The 19,581-nt window shown below is 42.4% G+C and overlaps 1 protein-coding gene across 1 annotated transcript; it reads left to right on the plus strand.

The window, feature by feature from the left end:
- Positions 1-1,906: 1,906 nt before the first annotated feature.
- LOC110502058 (WD repeat, SAM and U-box domain-containing protein 1) lies at positions 1,907-19,576 on the plus strand (the record flags this gene model as incomplete). Its single annotated transcript, XM_090216402.1, is given in 13 exon segments — positions 1,907-2,069; positions 4,218-4,221; positions 4,373-4,448; positions 4,451-4,549; positions 5,085-5,094; positions 5,192-5,278; positions 9,228-9,889; positions 10,711-10,737; positions 10,900-10,954; positions 16,565-16,752; positions 19,131-19,263; positions 19,438-19,488; positions 19,491-19,576. Coding segments are annotated over 13 exon segments (1,641 nt in total), but the record flags the coding sequence as incomplete, so codon positions are not given.
- Positions 19,577-19,581: the final 5 nt, after the last annotated feature.

Here is a 19,581-nt window from a genome sequence, read left to right on the forward strand (position 1 = left end):
AAATCTGGCCTTTATGGAAGAGTGGCAAGAAGAAAGCCATTTCTTAAAGATATCCATAAAAAGTGTTGTTTAAAGTTTGCCACAAGCCACCTGGGAGACACACCAAACATGTGGAAGAAGGTGCTCTGGTCAGATGAAACCAAAATTGAACTTTTTGGCAACAATGCAAAATGTTATGTTTGGCGTAAAAGCAACACAGCTGAACACACCATCCCCACTGTCAAACATGGTGGTGGCAGCATCATGGTTTGGGCCTGCTTTTCTTCAGCAGGGACAGGGAAGATGGTTAAAATTGATGGGAAGATGGATGGAGCCAAATACAGGACCATTCTGGAAGAAAACCTGATGGAGTCTGCAAAAGACCTGAGACTGGGACGGAGATTTGTCTTCCAATAAGACAATGATCCAAAACATTAAGCAAAATCTACAATGGAATGGTTCAAAAATAAACATATCCAGGTGTTAGAATGGCCAAGTCAAAGTCCAGACCTGAATCCAATCGAGAATCTGTGGAAAGAACTGAAAACTGCTGTTCACAAATGCTCTCCATCCAACCTCACTGAGCTCGAGCTGTTTTGCAAGGAGGAATGGGAAAAAATGTCAGTCTCTCGATGTGCAAAACTGATAGAGACATACCCCAAGCGACTTACAGCTGTAATCGCAGCAAAAGGTGGCGCTACAAAGTATTAACTTAAGGCGGCTGAATAATTTTGCACGCCCAATTTTTCAGTTTTTGATTTGTTAAAAAAGTTTGAAATATCCAATAAATGTCGTTCCACTTCATGATTGTGTCCCACTTGTTGTTGATTCTTCACAAAAAAATACAGTTTTATATCTTTATGTTTGAAGCCTGAAATGTGGCAAAAGGTCGCAAAGTTCAAGGAGGCCGAATACTTTCGCAAGGCACTGTAGGTGAACTACTACTACACATTAACCTAACAACTCCCAGTGTCACCATGAGTGTTATGCGATCAGCTATGACGTTTCTTGTTGTACAAAAGGTAAGCTCCACCTGGTTCTAGCAGCATTTGGATGTGGATTAAGGTAAGCAACGCTTTCATTTTCAATTATTTGTTTTTAGATTTGGTCATTATAACTATCACTTACACTGAGTGTACAAAACATGCTTTTTCCATGACACAGTAGACTGACCAGGTGAATCCAGGTGAAAGCTATGATCCCTTATGTCACTTGTTAAATCCACTTCAATCAGTGTTAAATGAGGGGTAGGAGACCGGTTAAAGACTTCTTTTTTTTTTTAAAGCCTTGAGACATGGATTGTGTGTGTGCCGTTCAGAGGGTGTATGGGCAAGACAAAAATGTAAGTGCCTTTGGTATGTAAATAGATGCCAGGCGAACCGGTTTGAGCGTGTCAAAAACGGCAACGGCAGCTGGGTTTTTCACGCTCAACATCAAGAATGGTCCACCACCCAAAGGACATCCAGCCAACTTGACACAACTGCATTGGAGTCGATATGCTCCAGCATCCCTGTGGAACGCATTCAACACATTGTAGAGTCCAAGCCCTGAAGAATTGAGGCTGTTCTGAGGGTTAAATGATGTGCAACTCCATATTGGGAAGGTGTTTCTAATGTTTTGTGCAATCTATATATATCTATATATATCTATATATATCTATATATATATCTATATATATATTTAAGCCCATGAAGGTAATAACCTTGACAATTTCATAAAATATATTTATTTTATAAGGTATCTCACACTATTTATGGCATATTGCTGGTGAATCATTCCATATCCAGTGAATATGTATAGGCTACCTACAGCTTTGAGGCCGTTAATGCCTGGATGTTTTGCGCCACCTTGTGTAGGCTGAGGTTATTATATTTTATTTACAGCAAGAATATTTATCAACAGTGACAAAATGGTGCCATTACCGTAAACACTCCACGATCATCGACATGAGGTGTATTGGTGCGCGTTCTCCCCTACACTACTAGCGACTTGCTCCGGAGATAAAGCCATACGAATATGTAACAGGAATGACTTCTCGGAGCGGCCGTTCTTGCCTCTGTCAGGGAACAGCTATGGAGTTCACTGCTACAGTTAGTGTGTGCAACCTACCTGTCCAGCTGCTCCACAGACGCGGCAACTTTTTTGGAGTTGGCGACAGGTGAGCTAATGGCAAAATTACAGCATCCTGGCCGCAGCGGTCTCCCGATTCCTCCCCCTGCTGTCCAGGAAATCGGATGGAACCGTGGCTCTTTGGGGTTTTCACTTAGGGCATAAACTACTCCCTCTGTTGCGTTGCCCCGATGCCCTTGGAGGTTGGTTCTCTAATCTTCATAATAGTAATCAATAACATATGTATAGGTCTAAGGGATATTCTTACACCGACATCCTATGATAATAAACGTCGATTACGTTTGCAACTAATCCCAATGGTCTCTTATATTCAAATGAAGCATTCTTGTCCTCATTGAACCTCGATCTTCTAAACCTTCTCAGCATAGAGTTGAAGTCGGAAGTTTACATAACCTTTGGTTGGAGTCATTAAAACTCGTTTTTCAACCACTCCACACATTTCTTGTTAACAAACTAGTTTTGGCAAGTCGGTTAGGACATCTACTTTGTGCATGTCAAGTAATTTTTCCAACAATTGTTTACAGATTATTTCACATATAATTCACTGTATAACAATTCCAGTGGGTCAGAAGTTTACATACACTAAATTGACTGTGCCTTTAAACAGCTTGGAATATTCCAGAAAATTATGTCATGGCTTTAGATGCTTCTGCTAGGCTAATTGACATCATTTGAGTCAATTGGAGGTGTACCTGTGGATATATTACAAGGCCTACCTTCAAACTCAGTGTCTCTCTGCTGAACATCATGGGAAAATCAAAAGATATCAGCCAAGACCTCAGAAAAAAAAATTGAGACCTCAAGTCTGGTTCATCCTTGGGAGCATTTTCCAAACGCCTGAAGGTACCACGTTCATCTGTACAAACAATAGTACGCAAGTATAAACACCATGGGACCATGCAGCTGTCATACCGCTCAGGAAGGAGACGCGTTCTGTCTCCTAGAGATGAACATACTTTGGTGCAAAAAGTGCAAATCAATCCCAGAACAACAGCAAAGGACCTTGTGAAGATGCTGGAGGAAACAGGTACAAAAGTATCTATATACACAGTAAAACGAGTCCAATATTGACATAACCTGAAAGGCCGCTCAGCAAGGAAGAAGCCAAAACTGCCATAAAAAACAGACTATGGTTTGCAACTGCACATGGGGACAAATATTGCACTTTTTGGAGAAATATCCTCTGGTCTGATGAAACAAAAATAGAACTGTTTGGCCATAATGACCATTGTTATGTTTGGAGGAAAAGGGGGAGGCTTGCAAGCCGAAGAACACCAGTCCAACCGTGAAGCATGAGGCTGGCAGCATAATGTTGTGGGGGTGCTTCGCTGCAGGAGGGACTGGTGCACTTCACAAAATAGATGGCATCATGAGGAGGGGAAATTATGTGAATATATTGAAGCAACATCTCAAGACATCAGTCAGGAAGTTAAAGCTTGGTCGCAAATGGGTCTTCCAGATGGACAATGACCCCATGCATACTTCTAAAGTTGTGTCAAAATGGCTTAAGGACAACAAAGTCAAGGTATTGGAGTGGCCATCACAAAGCCCTGACCTCAATCCTATAGAACATTTGTGAGCAGAACTGAAAAAGCGTGTGCGAGCAAGGAGGCCTACAAACCTGACTCAGTTACACCAGCTCTGTCAGGAGGAATGGGCCAAAATTCACCCAACTTATTGTGGGAAGCTTGTGGAAGGCTACCTGAAGCGTTTGACCCAAGTTAAAACATTTAAAGGCAATGCTACCAAATACTAAATGAGTGTATGTAAACTTCTGACCCACTGGGAAGGTGATGAAAGAAATAAAAGCTGAAATAAATCATTCTCTCAACTATTATTTTGACATTTCACATTCTTAAAATAAAGTGGTGATCCTAACTGACCTAAGATGGGGAATTTTTACTAAGATTAAATGTCAGCAATTGTGATACTGAGTTTAAATGTCTTTGACTAAGGTGTGTGTAAACCTCCGACTTCAACTGTATGTAATCTTCATAGCAGGTGTAAAATAAACAGAGGTTATATAAACGGAAGCTAGATTGAAGATACGGTATCCCTGAAAACCGCATGTTTCCGTTTTTACCGGTCTCACACTTTGATATCTCCAGATGTGTACACCCTGTTATAAACATCTGCCCACAAGGAGTGAAGCAGCACGCCATCCCTGTGGTCTCGGTCACGGCACTAGACCTGGGAAGATGAACAGTGGAATATGATGTGGCTATCAAAACTCTACATCATATTCCACTGTTCATCTTCCCAGGTCTAGTGCCGTGACCGAGACCACAGGGATGGCGTGCTGCTTCACTCCTTGTGGGCAGATGTTTATAACAGGGTGTACACATCTGGAGATATCAAAGTGTGAGACCTGGACATGAAGCAGCTCCATGCGTAGAAGGACGCCAGTGACCTTGGGGTGACCTGCTGCCACTGCACCCCAGTTGGACATGGGTAAAGATTTAAAACATACCTCAGTTAAGTGATCCTCTCCTCAGGGCACCCTTCTCTTCAACACATTGGGATAGTGCCCAGTTGAGGTTGTAAAACGGAGAAAAGCCATACATAGGGTGAATCCCAAATGACACCCTATTCCCTATATAGTGCATTACTTTTTACCTGGGTCCAATAGGGCGCCATTTGGCACTCGGCCCCTAGTATGGAGAGTTCAAATTCAGACTATAAATGACTTTATTTAGGAAAAAGCTTTATGTGGTGCTCCTAGAGCTTCGTGGCAGTCAGTGGGGACTTAAAGAAATTACCATTGGAAGGTTTTATTATTATAACCAAATGTACTTAACCACACAGTTATTCATGTCTCACAACTGTTGAAACATTGTTTTACCTTTCATCAATCATAAACGGTATCCGTTCCTATTTTCAATGCAATCCATCTAATCCACATAATTTGTCAGAGTTCAATTCTAGATATTGCCTCAAATGTATTCTCATAGTTCCTAACCCTTCAAAAAGATAAGCACCAGCCATGTGAGTCCTATTACGGTTTTCTTTCTTGGAAAGTAAACATGATTATTATTCTGATGGAGAGTCAATGTCCCGGGTTTGTTCTGCCGCTCCTTCACAGATGGCAGTTCAGTGCAGTTTCGATTGGCCTCCTGTGGACAGGACAGTCAACTGAAGATATGGATCGTATCACAGCATGCTGTAGCACGTAGGCTGGTCTGGCCTCTGCTACGCACACACAGGAATAGATGGCGAGATTGAGCGCAGCATCGTCTGCGCGGAGTAAAGTAATTGCATTAGTGTTTTAGAACAAACCGCGTCAGTGCTGGGGAAAAAAACCTCATCAATAATAGATTGCTTTCAGTCATATCAGATTGAAGACCAGCAAGTATCTTCCCAGTGGGTTTAAGATATATATGTTCCAATTTGAAAATCAATGAATGTATCCAAACATTGTTTACACTTACTCTTCTGTATTGCACACACATACTAGTTCTTATAGAATTCAATATCTGGTCTTTGTTTTGGACTGTGATCAGCATCTGATATACAGTATTTTAATGTATCTGCCCATTCCATAACCGTAGCCAACAGTCAAGAATCTAATGAACAGCATGCAAATGGAAGCAATCATGCCCTTTAACAAACCACAAACACTGCCATCAATCAATCCAATGCATTTATAAAGCCCTTTTCACCTCAGCAGTTTGTCACACAGTGCTTATGCAGAACCCCAGCCTCAAACCCCAGAGAGCAATGCAGATGTAGAAGCACGGTTGCTAGGAAAAACTCCCTAGAAAGCCTGGAACTTGGGAAGAAACCTTGAGGAGCCAGGTTGTGATGGGTGGGTCCTTTTCTGGCTGTGCCAGGTGGATATTATAATAGTACATGGCCATTTAAGGCCAGATCGTTCTTCAAGATGTTCAAACGTCCATAGATGACCAGCAGGGCCACAGTGGTTATAGAGGGTGCAACAGGTCAGCACCATGAACTGAACAAATGTTAGAATGAGTTTGAATGGCCAGATAGTAGGCTTTGCATTACCCTTTGGAAAGTGGTGGATGGTCTTGTGCTACTTTATATAGTGGCTATCCTGTCTCTGTTGCTGTGGTAACAGCAGTTCCTGGGTGAGATGTGCATACTGAGTGGTGTTCCACAGGGATGTGTTGTGGTGCCTTTGTCTTCGGGCAGCAGCCCACTAAAGGAAGCACACAGCAGCACAGGGAATGAAACCAGAGAACATTGGCCACTCATACATAGGCTGCAGAATGGGCAGTGCATACCAAGGCGCTGTGCCTCACATGGTTATTGTACCACTTTCAGAGGAAATTGTCTTTTGGAATGGCGGAATATACAGTGCCTTGCGAAAGTATTCGGCCCCCTTGAACTTTGCGACCTTTTGCCACATTTCAGGCTTCAAACATAAAGATTATAAAACTATTTTTTTGTGAAGAATCAACAACAAGTGGGACACAATCATGAAGTGGAACGACATTTATTGGATATTTCAAACTTTTTTAACAAATCAAAAACTGAAAAATTGCAAAATTATTCAGCCCCTTTACTTTCAGTGCAGCAAACTCTCTCCAGAAGTTCAGTGAGGATCTCTGAATGATCCAATGTTGACCTAAATGACTAATGATGATAAATACAATCCACCTGTGTGTAATCAAGTCTCCGTATAAATGCACCTGCACTGTGATAGTCTCAGAGGTCCGTCAAAAGCGCAGAGAGCATCATGAAGAACAAGGAACACACCAGGCAGGTCCGAGATACTGTTGTGAAGAAGTTTAATGCCGGATTTGGATACAAAAAGATTTCCCAAGCTTTAAACATCCCAAGGAGCACTGTGCAAGCGATAATATTGAAATGGAAGGAGTATCAGACCACTGCAAATCTACCAAGACCTGGCCGTCCCTCTAAACTTTCAGCTCATACAAGGAGAAGACTGATCAGAGATGCAGCCAAGAGGCCCATGATCACTCTGGATGAACTGCAGAGATCTACAGCTGAGGTGGGAGACTCTGTCCATAGGACAACAATCAGTCGTATATTGCATAAATCTGGCCTTTATGGAAGAGTGGCAAGAAGAAAGCCATTTCTTAAAGATATCCATAAAAAGTGTTTAAAGTTTGCCACAAGCCACCTGGGAGACACACCAAACATGTGGAAGAAGGTGCTCTGGTCAGATGAAACCAAAATTGAACTTTTTGGCAACAATGCAAAACGTTATGTTTGGCGTAAAAGCAACACAGCTGAACACACCATCCCCACTGTCGAACATGGTGGTGGCAGCATCATGGTTTGGGCCTGCTTTTCTTCAGCAGGGACAGGGAAGATGGTTAAAATTGATGGGAAGATGGATGGAGCCAAATACAGGACCATTCTGGAAGAAAACCTGATGGAGTCTGCAAAAGACCTGAGACTGGGACGGAGATTTGTCTTCCAACAAGACAATGATCCAAAACATAAAGCAAAATCTACAATGGAATGGTTCAAAAATAAACATATCCAGGTGTTAGAATGGCCAAGTCAAAGTCCAGACCTGAATCCAATCGAGAATCTGTGGAAAGAACTGAAAACTGCTGTTCACAAATGCTCTCCATCCAACCTCACTGAGCTCAAGCTGTTTTGCAAGGAGGAATGGGAAAACATGTCAGTCTCTCGATGTGCAAAACTGATAGAGACATACCCCAAGCGACTTACAGCTGTAATCGCAGCAAAAGGTGGCGCTACAAAGTATTAACTTAAGGGGGCTGAATAATTTTGCACGCCCAATTTTTCAGTTTTTGATTTGTTAAAAAAGTTTGAAATATCCAATAAATGTCGTTCCACTTCATGATTGTGTCCCACTTGTTGTTGATTCTTCACAAAAAAATACAGTTTTATATCTTTATGTTTGAAGCCTGAAATGTGGCAAAAGGTCGCAAAGTTCAAGGGGGCCGAATACTTTCGCAAGGCACTGTATATATTTTTTTCGCTTCTCTTTTGTGTCAGTAACCTTTCAATTGAACTGGCATTCTGCTTCCTGGTGTTGATGTGCTATTATTCATGTTTCCTTTCCTTTATTTTCCTGTCGTTTTTTTAATGTTTTAGAAATATAATAACCTCTTTATTCGCTGTGAATTTTAATAGCCACATGGGCATCACTACTTACTCAGCCTGTAAAGGCCAAATTAAAAGCAATTAAAAGGTAATAAATGACTGATTTTGAATCTTGCCAGGAGGAAAACATATAATGTAGATCTGATGAATTTGAAAAAGGACAATTGTTTTACCACAGTGCTTGGTTGTCAACCTGCAAATAAATAATTTGTCCTAACTGAATTAAAATGCAGTATGTATAGTGTGTAGCCTTCTCCTTAAGGGACTGTCCAGCCAGGATTACATGTTATAGAGCAGTGCACTGGACAACTGACAAATACATTTTATGAAGGCGACAGGCCAAAGTCTCCATACAAACCATAACGTTTACGTATAAAGCACCTTGGATTGAACTCCGGTATCAGTGTCCAGAGTGTTTGTTCAGTGGTTTTATTTATTTAATATTTATTTGAATATTTATTTAACTATATAATATTTCTTCCATCCCTGTTCAGTTGGAATAAACTGTTGGTATACTGTAATCATATACGTAGTTTATTTTAAATAGTGCTTTTCTTCTATTTGACCACTAGGGGGTCTCTACTCTGAAGCCTTACAAAGCAGAATTTAACGTTCTCAATCTGTTGCTTGTGTTAAGTTGTAGAATTTTTGTTTCAGTTCTGTTCTTTCTGCGTGATTTGTACTGCTGAGCTGTTGGAATGAATAAAATAAATCACTGTTGTGTTTTTCAACAGCTCCGTGGATAAGACAGTGACGGTGTACAATGTGGTATGTGAAACAGTCGTTGATGTGGTCTTAGTCAGTTGTGTTTTGCTTTTGAAACAGACGTATCCATCCACACGTCACTGTTGCTCTGGTACAAATCACAGTCTCTTAACAGTTCCAAAGTGTCGGACATTGTTCTTTGTCAATGTTTGTTTATTTCTTCCTATGTAGAGCAATGGAGTTCGTCTTCACACGTTGAGCCATCTGTTACCCACTGTTGTTATATAACTCACTGTGACTGTATGCATCAAACACACTGAATTATTTCCCGCCTTCTCTTAGATTAGTGACAGCCTGTGCCTTCTCGCCAACCCTGCCATGGATGGTCACTGGATCCACAGACAAGACGGTCAACATCTGTCACTGGCAGAGGGCACAACAGAGAGACATAAAAAGCTCAGTGTTCAACACCATAGTCCCCTCCAAGCTCGTCACCAAGCTTAGGACCCTGGGACTGAACACCTCCCTCTGCAACTGGATCCTGGATTTCATGACGGGCCGCCCCCAGGTAGTAAGGGTAGGCAACATCACCTCCGCCACGCTGATCCTCAACACAGGGGCCCTACAGGGGTATGTGCTTAGTCCTATCCTGTACTCCTTGTTCACCCATGACTGCATGGCCAAGCACGACTCCAACCGCATCATCAAGTTTTGTGACGACACTGGTGGCCTGATCACTAGCGACGATGAGACGGCCTACATGGACGAAGTCAGTGACCTGGCATGGTGCCAAGGAGCTGATCGTGGACTACAGGAAACGGGGGGCGAGCACGCCCACATTGATAAGACTGCAGTGGGGTGCAAATCACTAAACTTTTTCAATTTTTTGATTTCACCTTTATTTAACCAGGTAGGCCAGTTGAAAACAAGTTCTCATTTACAACTGCGACCTGGCCAAGATCAAGCAAAGCAGTGCGACACAAACAACAACACAGAGTTACACATGGAATAAACAAACGTACACAATAGAAAAAAAGAAAGTCTATATACAGTGTGTGCAAATGGTGTTAGGAGGTAAGGCAATAAATAGGCCATAGTAGGGAAGTAATTACAATTGAGCAAATTAACACTGGAGTGATAGATGTGCAGATGATGATGATGATGTTCAAGTAGAAATACTGATGTGCAAAAGAGCAGAAAAGTAAATAAAAGCAATATGGGGATGAGGTAGGTAGATTGGATGGGCTATTTACAGATGGGCTATGTGCAGCTGCAGCAATCAGTTAGCAGCTCAGATAGCGGATGTTTAAAGTTAGTGAGGGAAATATGAGTCCCCACACACACACACTCTTCATGCACTCAGTCGTGAAGAAGGCACGACAGGACCTCTTCCCCCTCAGGAGGTTGAAAAAGTTTGGCATGAGCTCTCAAATCCTCCAAAAGTTCTACAGCTCCTCCATTGAGAGCATCTTGACAGGCTGCATCACTGCTTGGTATGGCAACAGCATCTTACTTACTTTCTCGTGTCCTTCTTATTTGTATTTATTGTGTTTTTTTGTTCTACCTTGTTATTTTTAGTATTACATTGATATTGATTACTTTTGGGTTTATAGGTTGCAAGAAAGGCATTTCACTGTACGTGTGCACATGTACACTTAAACTTAAAAAAGCACTGCACCGGAATGCAGCTGTGTCTTTTGACATCAGGGCCTGGCTAGACTAGTGTTTACAGAGGGTTTTCATAGAGTGGACATGTTGACAGAGCACATTCCAAGCTCTTTGAACGCAGTCTCCTTTGAAAGAGATTTTGTGTTTTCTGGTGATTTTTAGCTGAATCCAGGAACCCCTCATGTCAAGGTAAGAACACACAGGAAAATGTTCTTATCATTATATCCAGTGATTGGTGCAAGGGCAACATTGTGGAATAGATATTGGAGGGGATGAACAATAGACAGGGTTCGGGGTGGTCCTCCCCCGGAATTTTCAACATTTTAAAACCCATTTCCTGCAATTGTACAGTTTGACATGACTTATTATGCCTCTCTTGATGGGTATTCGGAGGGCTATTCTGAGTGTAAGTGGATGGATAAGTGGAAGCCTCCCTCTCCCCCTTCATTTTTTTAAACAGCTCTGGAAACAATGAAGAGACCACTGCAAAATTATCAGTTTCTCTGGTTGCACTGTTAATATGTATGTGTTTGGGTAAGATGAACAGTTTTGTTTTATTCTATAAACTACTGACAACATTTCTCCCAAATTCAAAATAAAACTATTTATTTGCATAAAATGATAACTGGTCAAAATAACAAAAAAAGATGCAGTGATGTCAGACCTTGAATAATGCAAAGAAAATAAGTTCATATTAATTTTTAAACAACCCAATACTAATGTTTTTAACTTAAAAAAAATCAGAAATCAAAATTTGGTGGAATAACCCTGATTTTCAATCACAGCTCTCCACCAGTCTTTCACATGTTGTTTGGTGACTTTATATCACTCCTGGCTCAAAGATTCAAGCAGCTCGGCTTTGTTTGATGTCTTGTGACCATCCATCTTCCTCTTGATCACATTCCAGAGGTTTTCAATGGGGTTCAGGTCTGGAGATTGGGCTGGCCACAACAGGGTCTTGATCTGGTGGTCATCCATCCACACCTTGATTGACTTGGCTGTGTGGCATGCAGCATTGTCCTGCTGGAAAAACCAATTACACACATCTTACCATAGGGCAGAGAGAAAACATTGCTGTTTTATTGCTCATCTCATGCTATTCTTCACATTTTGCCATGAGGATAAGAGAACATTTTGCAGTAATATTCTGTTAACTCATACCCAAATAATGTTGTTGACTCATCCTCCTATTCTTATATTTGTGTCCAAAGCATCAATTGGTTAAAAAAAAAAAACACTTAAAAAAAACAAACATCTCAAACTTGTTACGCAAGCAGACTGTTAAAAAAAAAGATCGCTATTTCCTTATAGAGAATGTCTGGCATACTCCCACACTATTCTGTTGTTGGGGTACATACCCCACACCATTCTGTTGTTGGGGTACATACCCCACACCATTCTGTTGTTGGGGTACATACCCCACACCATTCTGTTGTTGGGGTACATACCCCACACCATTCTGTTGTTGGGGTAAACACCCCACACAATTCTGTTGTTGGGGTACACATTCACTCCATTCCAAAACTAAAAAGCTGTTTTTTAACCTACTTAATGAAACATTTTGGGAAGAAAAACTATTTCACTCGTATTGTAATTATAGGTAATATTTCATAGAAATCTGGAAACAGTGGACAGTTATTTTAAAGGTCGACATTGGGCAAAAATGCAAAAATAACTCCTTTAAACTGTATAACTGATCAATGTACTATCATACCAGGTCATTTAATGCCTAAAAACAAAATTGTGATTAAGATATTTGGCTACAGAAGGGCCAATTCTTACCGATCTTACTGAACAACAAGTCCTGTGAAATGACAACACATACTGGAGGAGTTACTGACTAGCTACAAGTGGCTAGCTTAGCTAACAAACTAGCTACGTCGGTTGAGGCACGCATGACCACAATGACACATCGATGAACCACCAAAGGCTCACTCCATTTCTGTTTGAAAATTGAGGAGGAGCTGGGCCGTTTTTCGTGCCCAAATTTGACCGTTAAAGCTAATTTCCTGAAATTCTACACATTTTGAAATGACTTTTCACATTACTTATATATTACTTATATTACCTGTATATTTTTTATTTGAAATAAATTATTGGGGGGGACAAATCGACAAGTCCTGAATATTGGGGGGGAACATATCCCCCCAATCACCTGAGGCAATTTAGCCTATGGAATGTAGGGACAGTCAGGAGCAGCAGCCTCCAGACACTGGGAGTGGGGTGAAGTTGCCCATAGATGCTGATCTTGGGTCAGTCTTGCATTTTCCCTCACTAATGGGGTATGTTGGGAGAAGGGAAGCTGATCCTAGATCTGTACATAGGGGAAAATTCACCCCGGAGCCAGATATTGAGTTGATGAATAGATGAAAAGTCCGGAGGCCTGAATGAGTGGAGGAGGCAGTAAAAATAAATTATGATGACTTGTAAAGTGAGAGATGATGATGAAGAGGCCTGTACATGGGAGCTAGTCCAAGAGTGGAACCCCTCCAGATAAACAAAGAACCCTCTCCAGTCTTGGCACAGCTTCCCTAACCCCCACAGTCAGCTACAGTAGGCTCCAACGATATTTACACTTACCGGACCACCCGTTCACAAAAATGGATCGCACCTACGACCAGTGGCTTGCTATATATAGTATGCAGACAGACATCGAGGCATTCAGATACTGTTCGATTGAATGTTAGGTCACTCATTTTGCCCCTTCTAAGGGACTTTGAGGGTGTTATTATTGTCATGCCAGACACACCAGATCCAGTATCTCAAAAACGGCTGCCCTCCTGGGCTTTTCATGCACAACAGTGTCTAGGCTTTACCCAGAATGGCGCGACAAACAAAAAACATTCAGTCAGCGGCAGTCCTGTCGGCGAAAACAGCTAGTTGATAGGAAAGGTCGAAGGAGTGGCAAGAATCATGCAAGGTAACAGGCAGGCCACAAACTGACAAATAACGGCGCATTACAACAGTGGTGTGCAGAACGGCATCTTGGAAAGTACAACTCGTCGATCATTGGCATGGATGGGCTATTGCAGCAGACGACCACAACGGGTTCCACTCCTATCAGCTAAAATCAAGAAGTGGCTCCAGTGGGCACGCAATCACCAACACTGGACAACTGAGGAGTGGAAAACATTGCCTGGTCTGACGAATCCCGGTTCCTGTTGCGTCATGCTGATAGCAGAGTCAGGATTTGGCGTAAGCAGCATGAGTCCATGGCCCCATCCTGCCTGGTGTCAACGGTACAAGCTGGTGACGTTGGTGTACCGCCGTCCAATCTTCAGCAACTGTGTGATGCCATCGCGTCAGCATGGAACAACATCCATGTGGAACGTTTCCGACTTGTAGAATCCACACCCCGAAGAATTCAGGATGTTTTGGAGGCAAAGGGGGTCCGACCAGGTACTGGACGGGTGTACCTAATAAACTGTTTGGCGAGTCTACATAACCTTCCTAAGAGCCAGTCAGCCACAGAGACGCTGGGTGTGTCTCTCAAATGGCAACCTATTGCCTGTATAGTGTACTATAGGGTGCCATTTGGGATGCTGTGGAGAGAGGAGTTGTTACTGTATAGTACAAGCATACTTGATAGGAGGGCACTTACTATTCTGGTATGTTTTGACTGAAAGTGTTGCTGCTGTTTCACCATAACTTCATTAAGCCTTCCTCCACATGTTTGCTTCTGAGAGTGGAATTCAATGGGGAAGTCAGTGGTGGTGTTATTTTGACCAGATGGACAAGCAAGCGATAGTGAATGACTAAAATAACAGAGAAGAAAAGAGAACGCGATGGAGGGTGAAGGGGAAGGAAAGAGAGAGGTGAGGAAAAGCAAACAACGCTGTGTTAATGAGAATTAACTCCAGTAGTCCCGCTGTTATCATTCAGAGCCTAATAATGGGAAACGTGAAGCATGGAGCTGTGTGGTGTCATTAGCAAGCACTGCGACACAACAGTGTGCATTTTATCTTAGCAAAACATGAAAAATGATAGCCGCTCGCACAATGTCATGTGAAGGTTGCCTCTGATGAACAGTGTGCCTGCGAAGGCCAGAAAAACACAACATTGTCAAGGGGAGGGAGGCTCTGAGGAAGACTGATAAATATTCCCAGGGCATGCAAATGTCATTACCGTGCTGTTTATAAAAAGACAATGTATATTTGGGTGAACAGGTTAGAAAGTACTAGTCTGTCTTTTATCGCTGCATACAAGAATGAATGGTAATTTGTTATCAGCACAGGAGGGCTTCCTTTTTTGGGAAGTATTTACCTTTTTTTTTCTTTTTTTTTCTCCATCAAACAAACACATTGTACAGCATACAAAATTGAGCATGACATCCAGACATACCATCCAGCAAAACACACATACACAATCTAATACTACTTCAGCAGCATATAAACTACAATACAAAATGGGTTCACAAACGCAGTATTACCATACAACATGGGCATCACCTCCCATTCCCAGAAACAACATGACAAAGATTCTCTTAAAATGTTAATTTCTACCAGTGAATCTAGCAAGCGGTTGTTCATAAAATGCCACTTCCAGCATTGATTCTATCCACTATTTCAGAATAGTAGTGGCATGGCCTTTCCAACATCTAAGGATCAATCTAGTCGCTGTAATGATACCGACAGCCCAGTGCAAATTCTTCATTTGATACATTAGGTCATTTCGTTCTGTCACCGAAGAGACATATTCTTAGTGAAATTGGGATTGTTGTTCCCGACATTCTCCCAAATATTTCAGAATATCCTTCCAGAAAGGTAGCACTAATGTACATTCCCATATTGCGTGTCCCTGTGTCTTGTTGACATTTCTAGCACATGTTATCGTCGATCAACCCCGTTGTAATGAAGCCTTGTTGTAGTCCAATAGAACCTATGTAGTATCTTGTATTGACTGAGCACCCCCCTGGCTTCTCTTATGTTCCACCCTGAGTCAGCCAAAATCTTAATAAAAAATGTTTAAAAGTTGTATTTAACTGGGCAAGTCAGTTAACAAATTCTTATTTATAATGACGGCCCACACTGGGCAAACCCTAACCAGAAAAACGCTGGGCCAATTTTGCGCCGCACCATGGGACTCCCGATCACGGCCGGTTGTGATACAGCCCGGGATCAAACCAGGGTCTGTAGTGACGCTTCTAGCACTGCGGGTGCAGTGCCTTAGACCGCTGCGCCACTTGGGAGCAAACAAGGGATCATCCTCAATTTCACATTTAAGATCAGTTTGCCATATTATCCTAAGGTTTATACAGTCTTTACTGTGCAAATCACAAAATATTGAGATAACAAATGGCTGCTTTATGTATGTGTTTATTCCAAATGTTCCACTATTGGATTCTTTCCTGGATTTAATTGACAGCTGGTTAACAGACATTCTCTCAATTGTAAATATTTCCAGAAATGTCCCTTGTCTCCCACCAAATCTGAGTATGACCTTCACTGTATAGATCACCTAGTGTGAATTCCTTTTATTAGCCATTGATTCCAGTAAACAGATTTCCCTATACTTCCCTATCTGTACACCTGGATTACGACACAATGTTTATCTTTGTTTTAGATGCAAAAATCCACACATCGTATGTACTGTACTGCTCTCCATATCTATTTTGAGTGTAACAACATTGGATTGGGAGTTTCAACAAGCCTTTCCCCAGAAATATTATGTGTCGCAATATCAACAGGATGGAAAGGATACGTTTGTTCCTGTTCTATTATGATCCAATCCAGCGTCCTCTTTACGCCAATGCTTTTCCAATTAGCCATTTCAAATGATACACATCATCTGGTGAAGCCAGGCCTTGTCTATCCCCTGGTGAAAACGTCTTCATATTGAGGGAGGGCCTTCTTTCTGTGGAATGTGTGGGAAGTGTTTGTAGGAATCTGATAAGTAGTATTGCAGGAAATGGCAGGAGGGAGCAGGAAGGACTCGAGGAGGCACGTGGGAAGGCCCGTCCTCCCTTCCTGTTTTTGTGCGTGTTCACCAGGAACAGGAAGGAAGCTGTAAGGACCAGGTCACCCAAGGCTGCTGGTGAGAGATTGGCCCGAGGACGTCTTAGCCCGGCTGAGTGAGGAGAGCATGGAGGAGCTGGTCACCACATTCACAGCCAACAACATCGACGGCCCCATGTCTTTGATGTGTTTCGCAACATTCCATTCATTCCGTTCCAGCTATTACTATGAGCCCGTCCTCCGATTCAAAGTGCCATCAGCCACCACTGCATGACACTCAGAACACACAGATCTCAGGCATGTCTGACCTGAGGCCTCCACTCCTCATTTATAATGAAGGGACCCAGGAGTGGACCCATAGGATTTACTGAATTATGCTTTTACAGTGCTTTTCTATTGGAATGGAACGCATGCCACAGAGGCTTTTATCTGAGTTCTAATCTTCCCACAATGCTCTCAAAATATATCTGTAAATCTGCTTTAAGGATGCCAAGCTGTGACTTTCCTACCTCCAACATGTCCCATCGGCTATTACTTGCTTATATAATTTGCTTGTGACAATTTCATTAAATGACTAGATAATCCCTCCGAAAATGTGATTTCTGGATTCGGACAGAATTAGCTTTTTCATGCTATTACCTCAACCATGCTTGCTAGAAAGAAAAGTATAGGTTTGTTCTGTGTCTTCACTGTGATATGATCGCAATAGATTGAGATACTGCCATACAGACTATAGTTTTGGGAAACAGTCTGCATCATTACAAATTAAATCAGGACTAAGGAGACAATATGTTTCTAAAAACCCACTGTCCTTTCCGCTGTGCATACCGTATGATTGCCTGAAGATGCTGTTTGTGGATACACACTGAAATAAATTAGATTCTCACCGTTCTCCTTCATGAAATATTCATGAAAAAAAGTTATTCACAGACATCTTTCACCAGATCTCTGTTGCGGCTTTAGGGGAGGCTTCTCTGGTACAACAGCCCACCATCTACAGCTAACATCAGTCTGCCGCATTACAGTTGATGGTTGCTTTGCCTATGTAGTCTTGGTACAGTGATTGGCAACTGTGAGGGATCGTAAATAGCCAATAGTGTTTCTTTTCGCAAACAATCGTGAATGTCATCTTATTTGCGGCAATGCAGGCACAAAGGAAGACACATATTGCACATAGATGTGTATTCTCTTATCCACATTAGTAAATTGAATGACTAATGGGTTCAGCAAGACATTGAAAGGAGACATTTTGATTGGCTACTGTCCCCACAGGGATTTAAACAATTTGTGATTGCAGTGCCGTATCTATAATGCTCTATCTGCACTGGGTTTTTTTTTGGGGGGGGGGGGGGGGGGGGGGGGGGGCTTCTGCATGATTGCAGGTGAGGGCTCGTTAATTAAATCTATCAAAACGCTGAAGTCATCATAGCCTAGTGCCATAAGCTCAGTGGCAGGTGGCGTGGTTTCTTTCTTTGTTTATTTTCCTCCACCAACACAGCTGCCTGTCTGTTCCTTACCTCAGCTCTGATGTGTTGTTTGTGTAAAGGACCCGTTTCCCTTGAGCGCTGAGGCACTAGGCAACTTAACCTTGATTAACAAACAGAGCATTCCATATGTAGGAGCAGGTCTTCCACAGGAAGAGGTCTGATTGTGGAGCTGATCATTGCTTGGTTTGCATCCTGGTCCCTGCAGAATGGCCTGACAATGAGACTGTCTACTGTCTAAACATAGGCCTTCCCTGAATCATCCACACTGCAGCCATAGACACTATCTGTAGGAGGCAGGAGTCCCTGTGGCTGGGACTCTCATAAAGGTGGCCTATTGGCACCTGCTGTTGACATATTGGTACCCACCTCAAATCTTTGGCCCCGGAGACGCACTATTCAAACCTATTCCATTGTGGGACTGTAGGCTTTAGGAGTGAAAATGCGAGTGAGCAGCGGTTGCTTCGTTGTGTGCCAAGTGATAGCGCACATCTTCCCGGTAGCTGGCTCTCTAACCGTTGAACGTTCCAACACTTATGACAGCTCCAAGAAGTGCTCAGGAGATCTATTCAGTCACCTGCTGCTTTTGAAAAGCGGAGCTTTAAAACCATCTACAGGCTGCGAGTCATCAGTCTCCTTCCCACGGTTTCTGTGAAGACGGAGGACGGGGAGCCCCAGTCAGATGTATGAATCTGTATCTTATCTGGGAAACCCAGCAGTAAGGAGACACCGTTTTATTGAACAGTAGATTCAGTCACCTCCGTGACATTGGGCTTCCTAGCACAAATTACGAGGGCCTTTTCTACGGAACATTAGAGTGCCTCAGAATGGCTTTCCCTTCATAAATGTCCACACACGATGTGTTCTGTTCTACTAAAATGTACTGTTACGGTAGGAGTACATTTCCCTGAAGCTGCCTCTAACTCCAAATGACTCGGGATGGTTTTACCACAAATAGGGGCTCCATTCACTCCGGCAGTTCAGCGTCGGAACGTGATTGAAATTAGAAGGCAAGACGGCATTCATTGTAAACGCTGCACATGTCGGCTCAATCGGAAATGACTATTTCTATCGCACACGATCTGTAATGATTTAGCGATAGATTGAATAGTGTCTTATATGTTATAATGTTGTGTTGCTGTAGTCTGTGGGTCCCCGTGGTAAAGTCTTGAGGAAGGTGGAGGCTTTGAAAGCAGCGTTGATGGGATCAGGTGCTCCATATGAGTTCCTTTGTCCCATCACCAGAGAGGTGTTGAAGGACCCTGTCATCGCTGCAGGTGAGGGAAAGGGCATGAACACATCTGCCGCCTATACATGTCCTTGTTCATCAATGCTAATATAGACTATTTATTTTAGCACTTGTAACCTGCTCCAATTATTATACTGTACATGGCCTATAAAAGTAATGATGTCAATGTCTGATGTATAAAATGTGTGTCTAAAATCAACAGATGGTTATTCCTATGAGAAAGAGACCGTTGAGAGTTGGATCAGCCCTAAGAACGCCCCAGTCCCATGACCAACCTACCTTTACCAACAATTTTGGTCACGCCCAACAGGAGCCTGAAGACCGCTGAATGGTCTGCTTAATGTAT

The sequence above is a fragment of the Oncorhynchus mykiss genome, chromosome 22, assembly GCF_057628025.1.
Source record: "Oncorhynchus mykiss isolate SJ-2025 chromosome 22, ASM5762802v1, whole genome shotgun sequence".
Taxonomy (NCBI): Eukaryota; Metazoa; Chordata; class Actinopteri; order Salmoniformes; family Salmonidae; genus Oncorhynchus; species Oncorhynchus mykiss.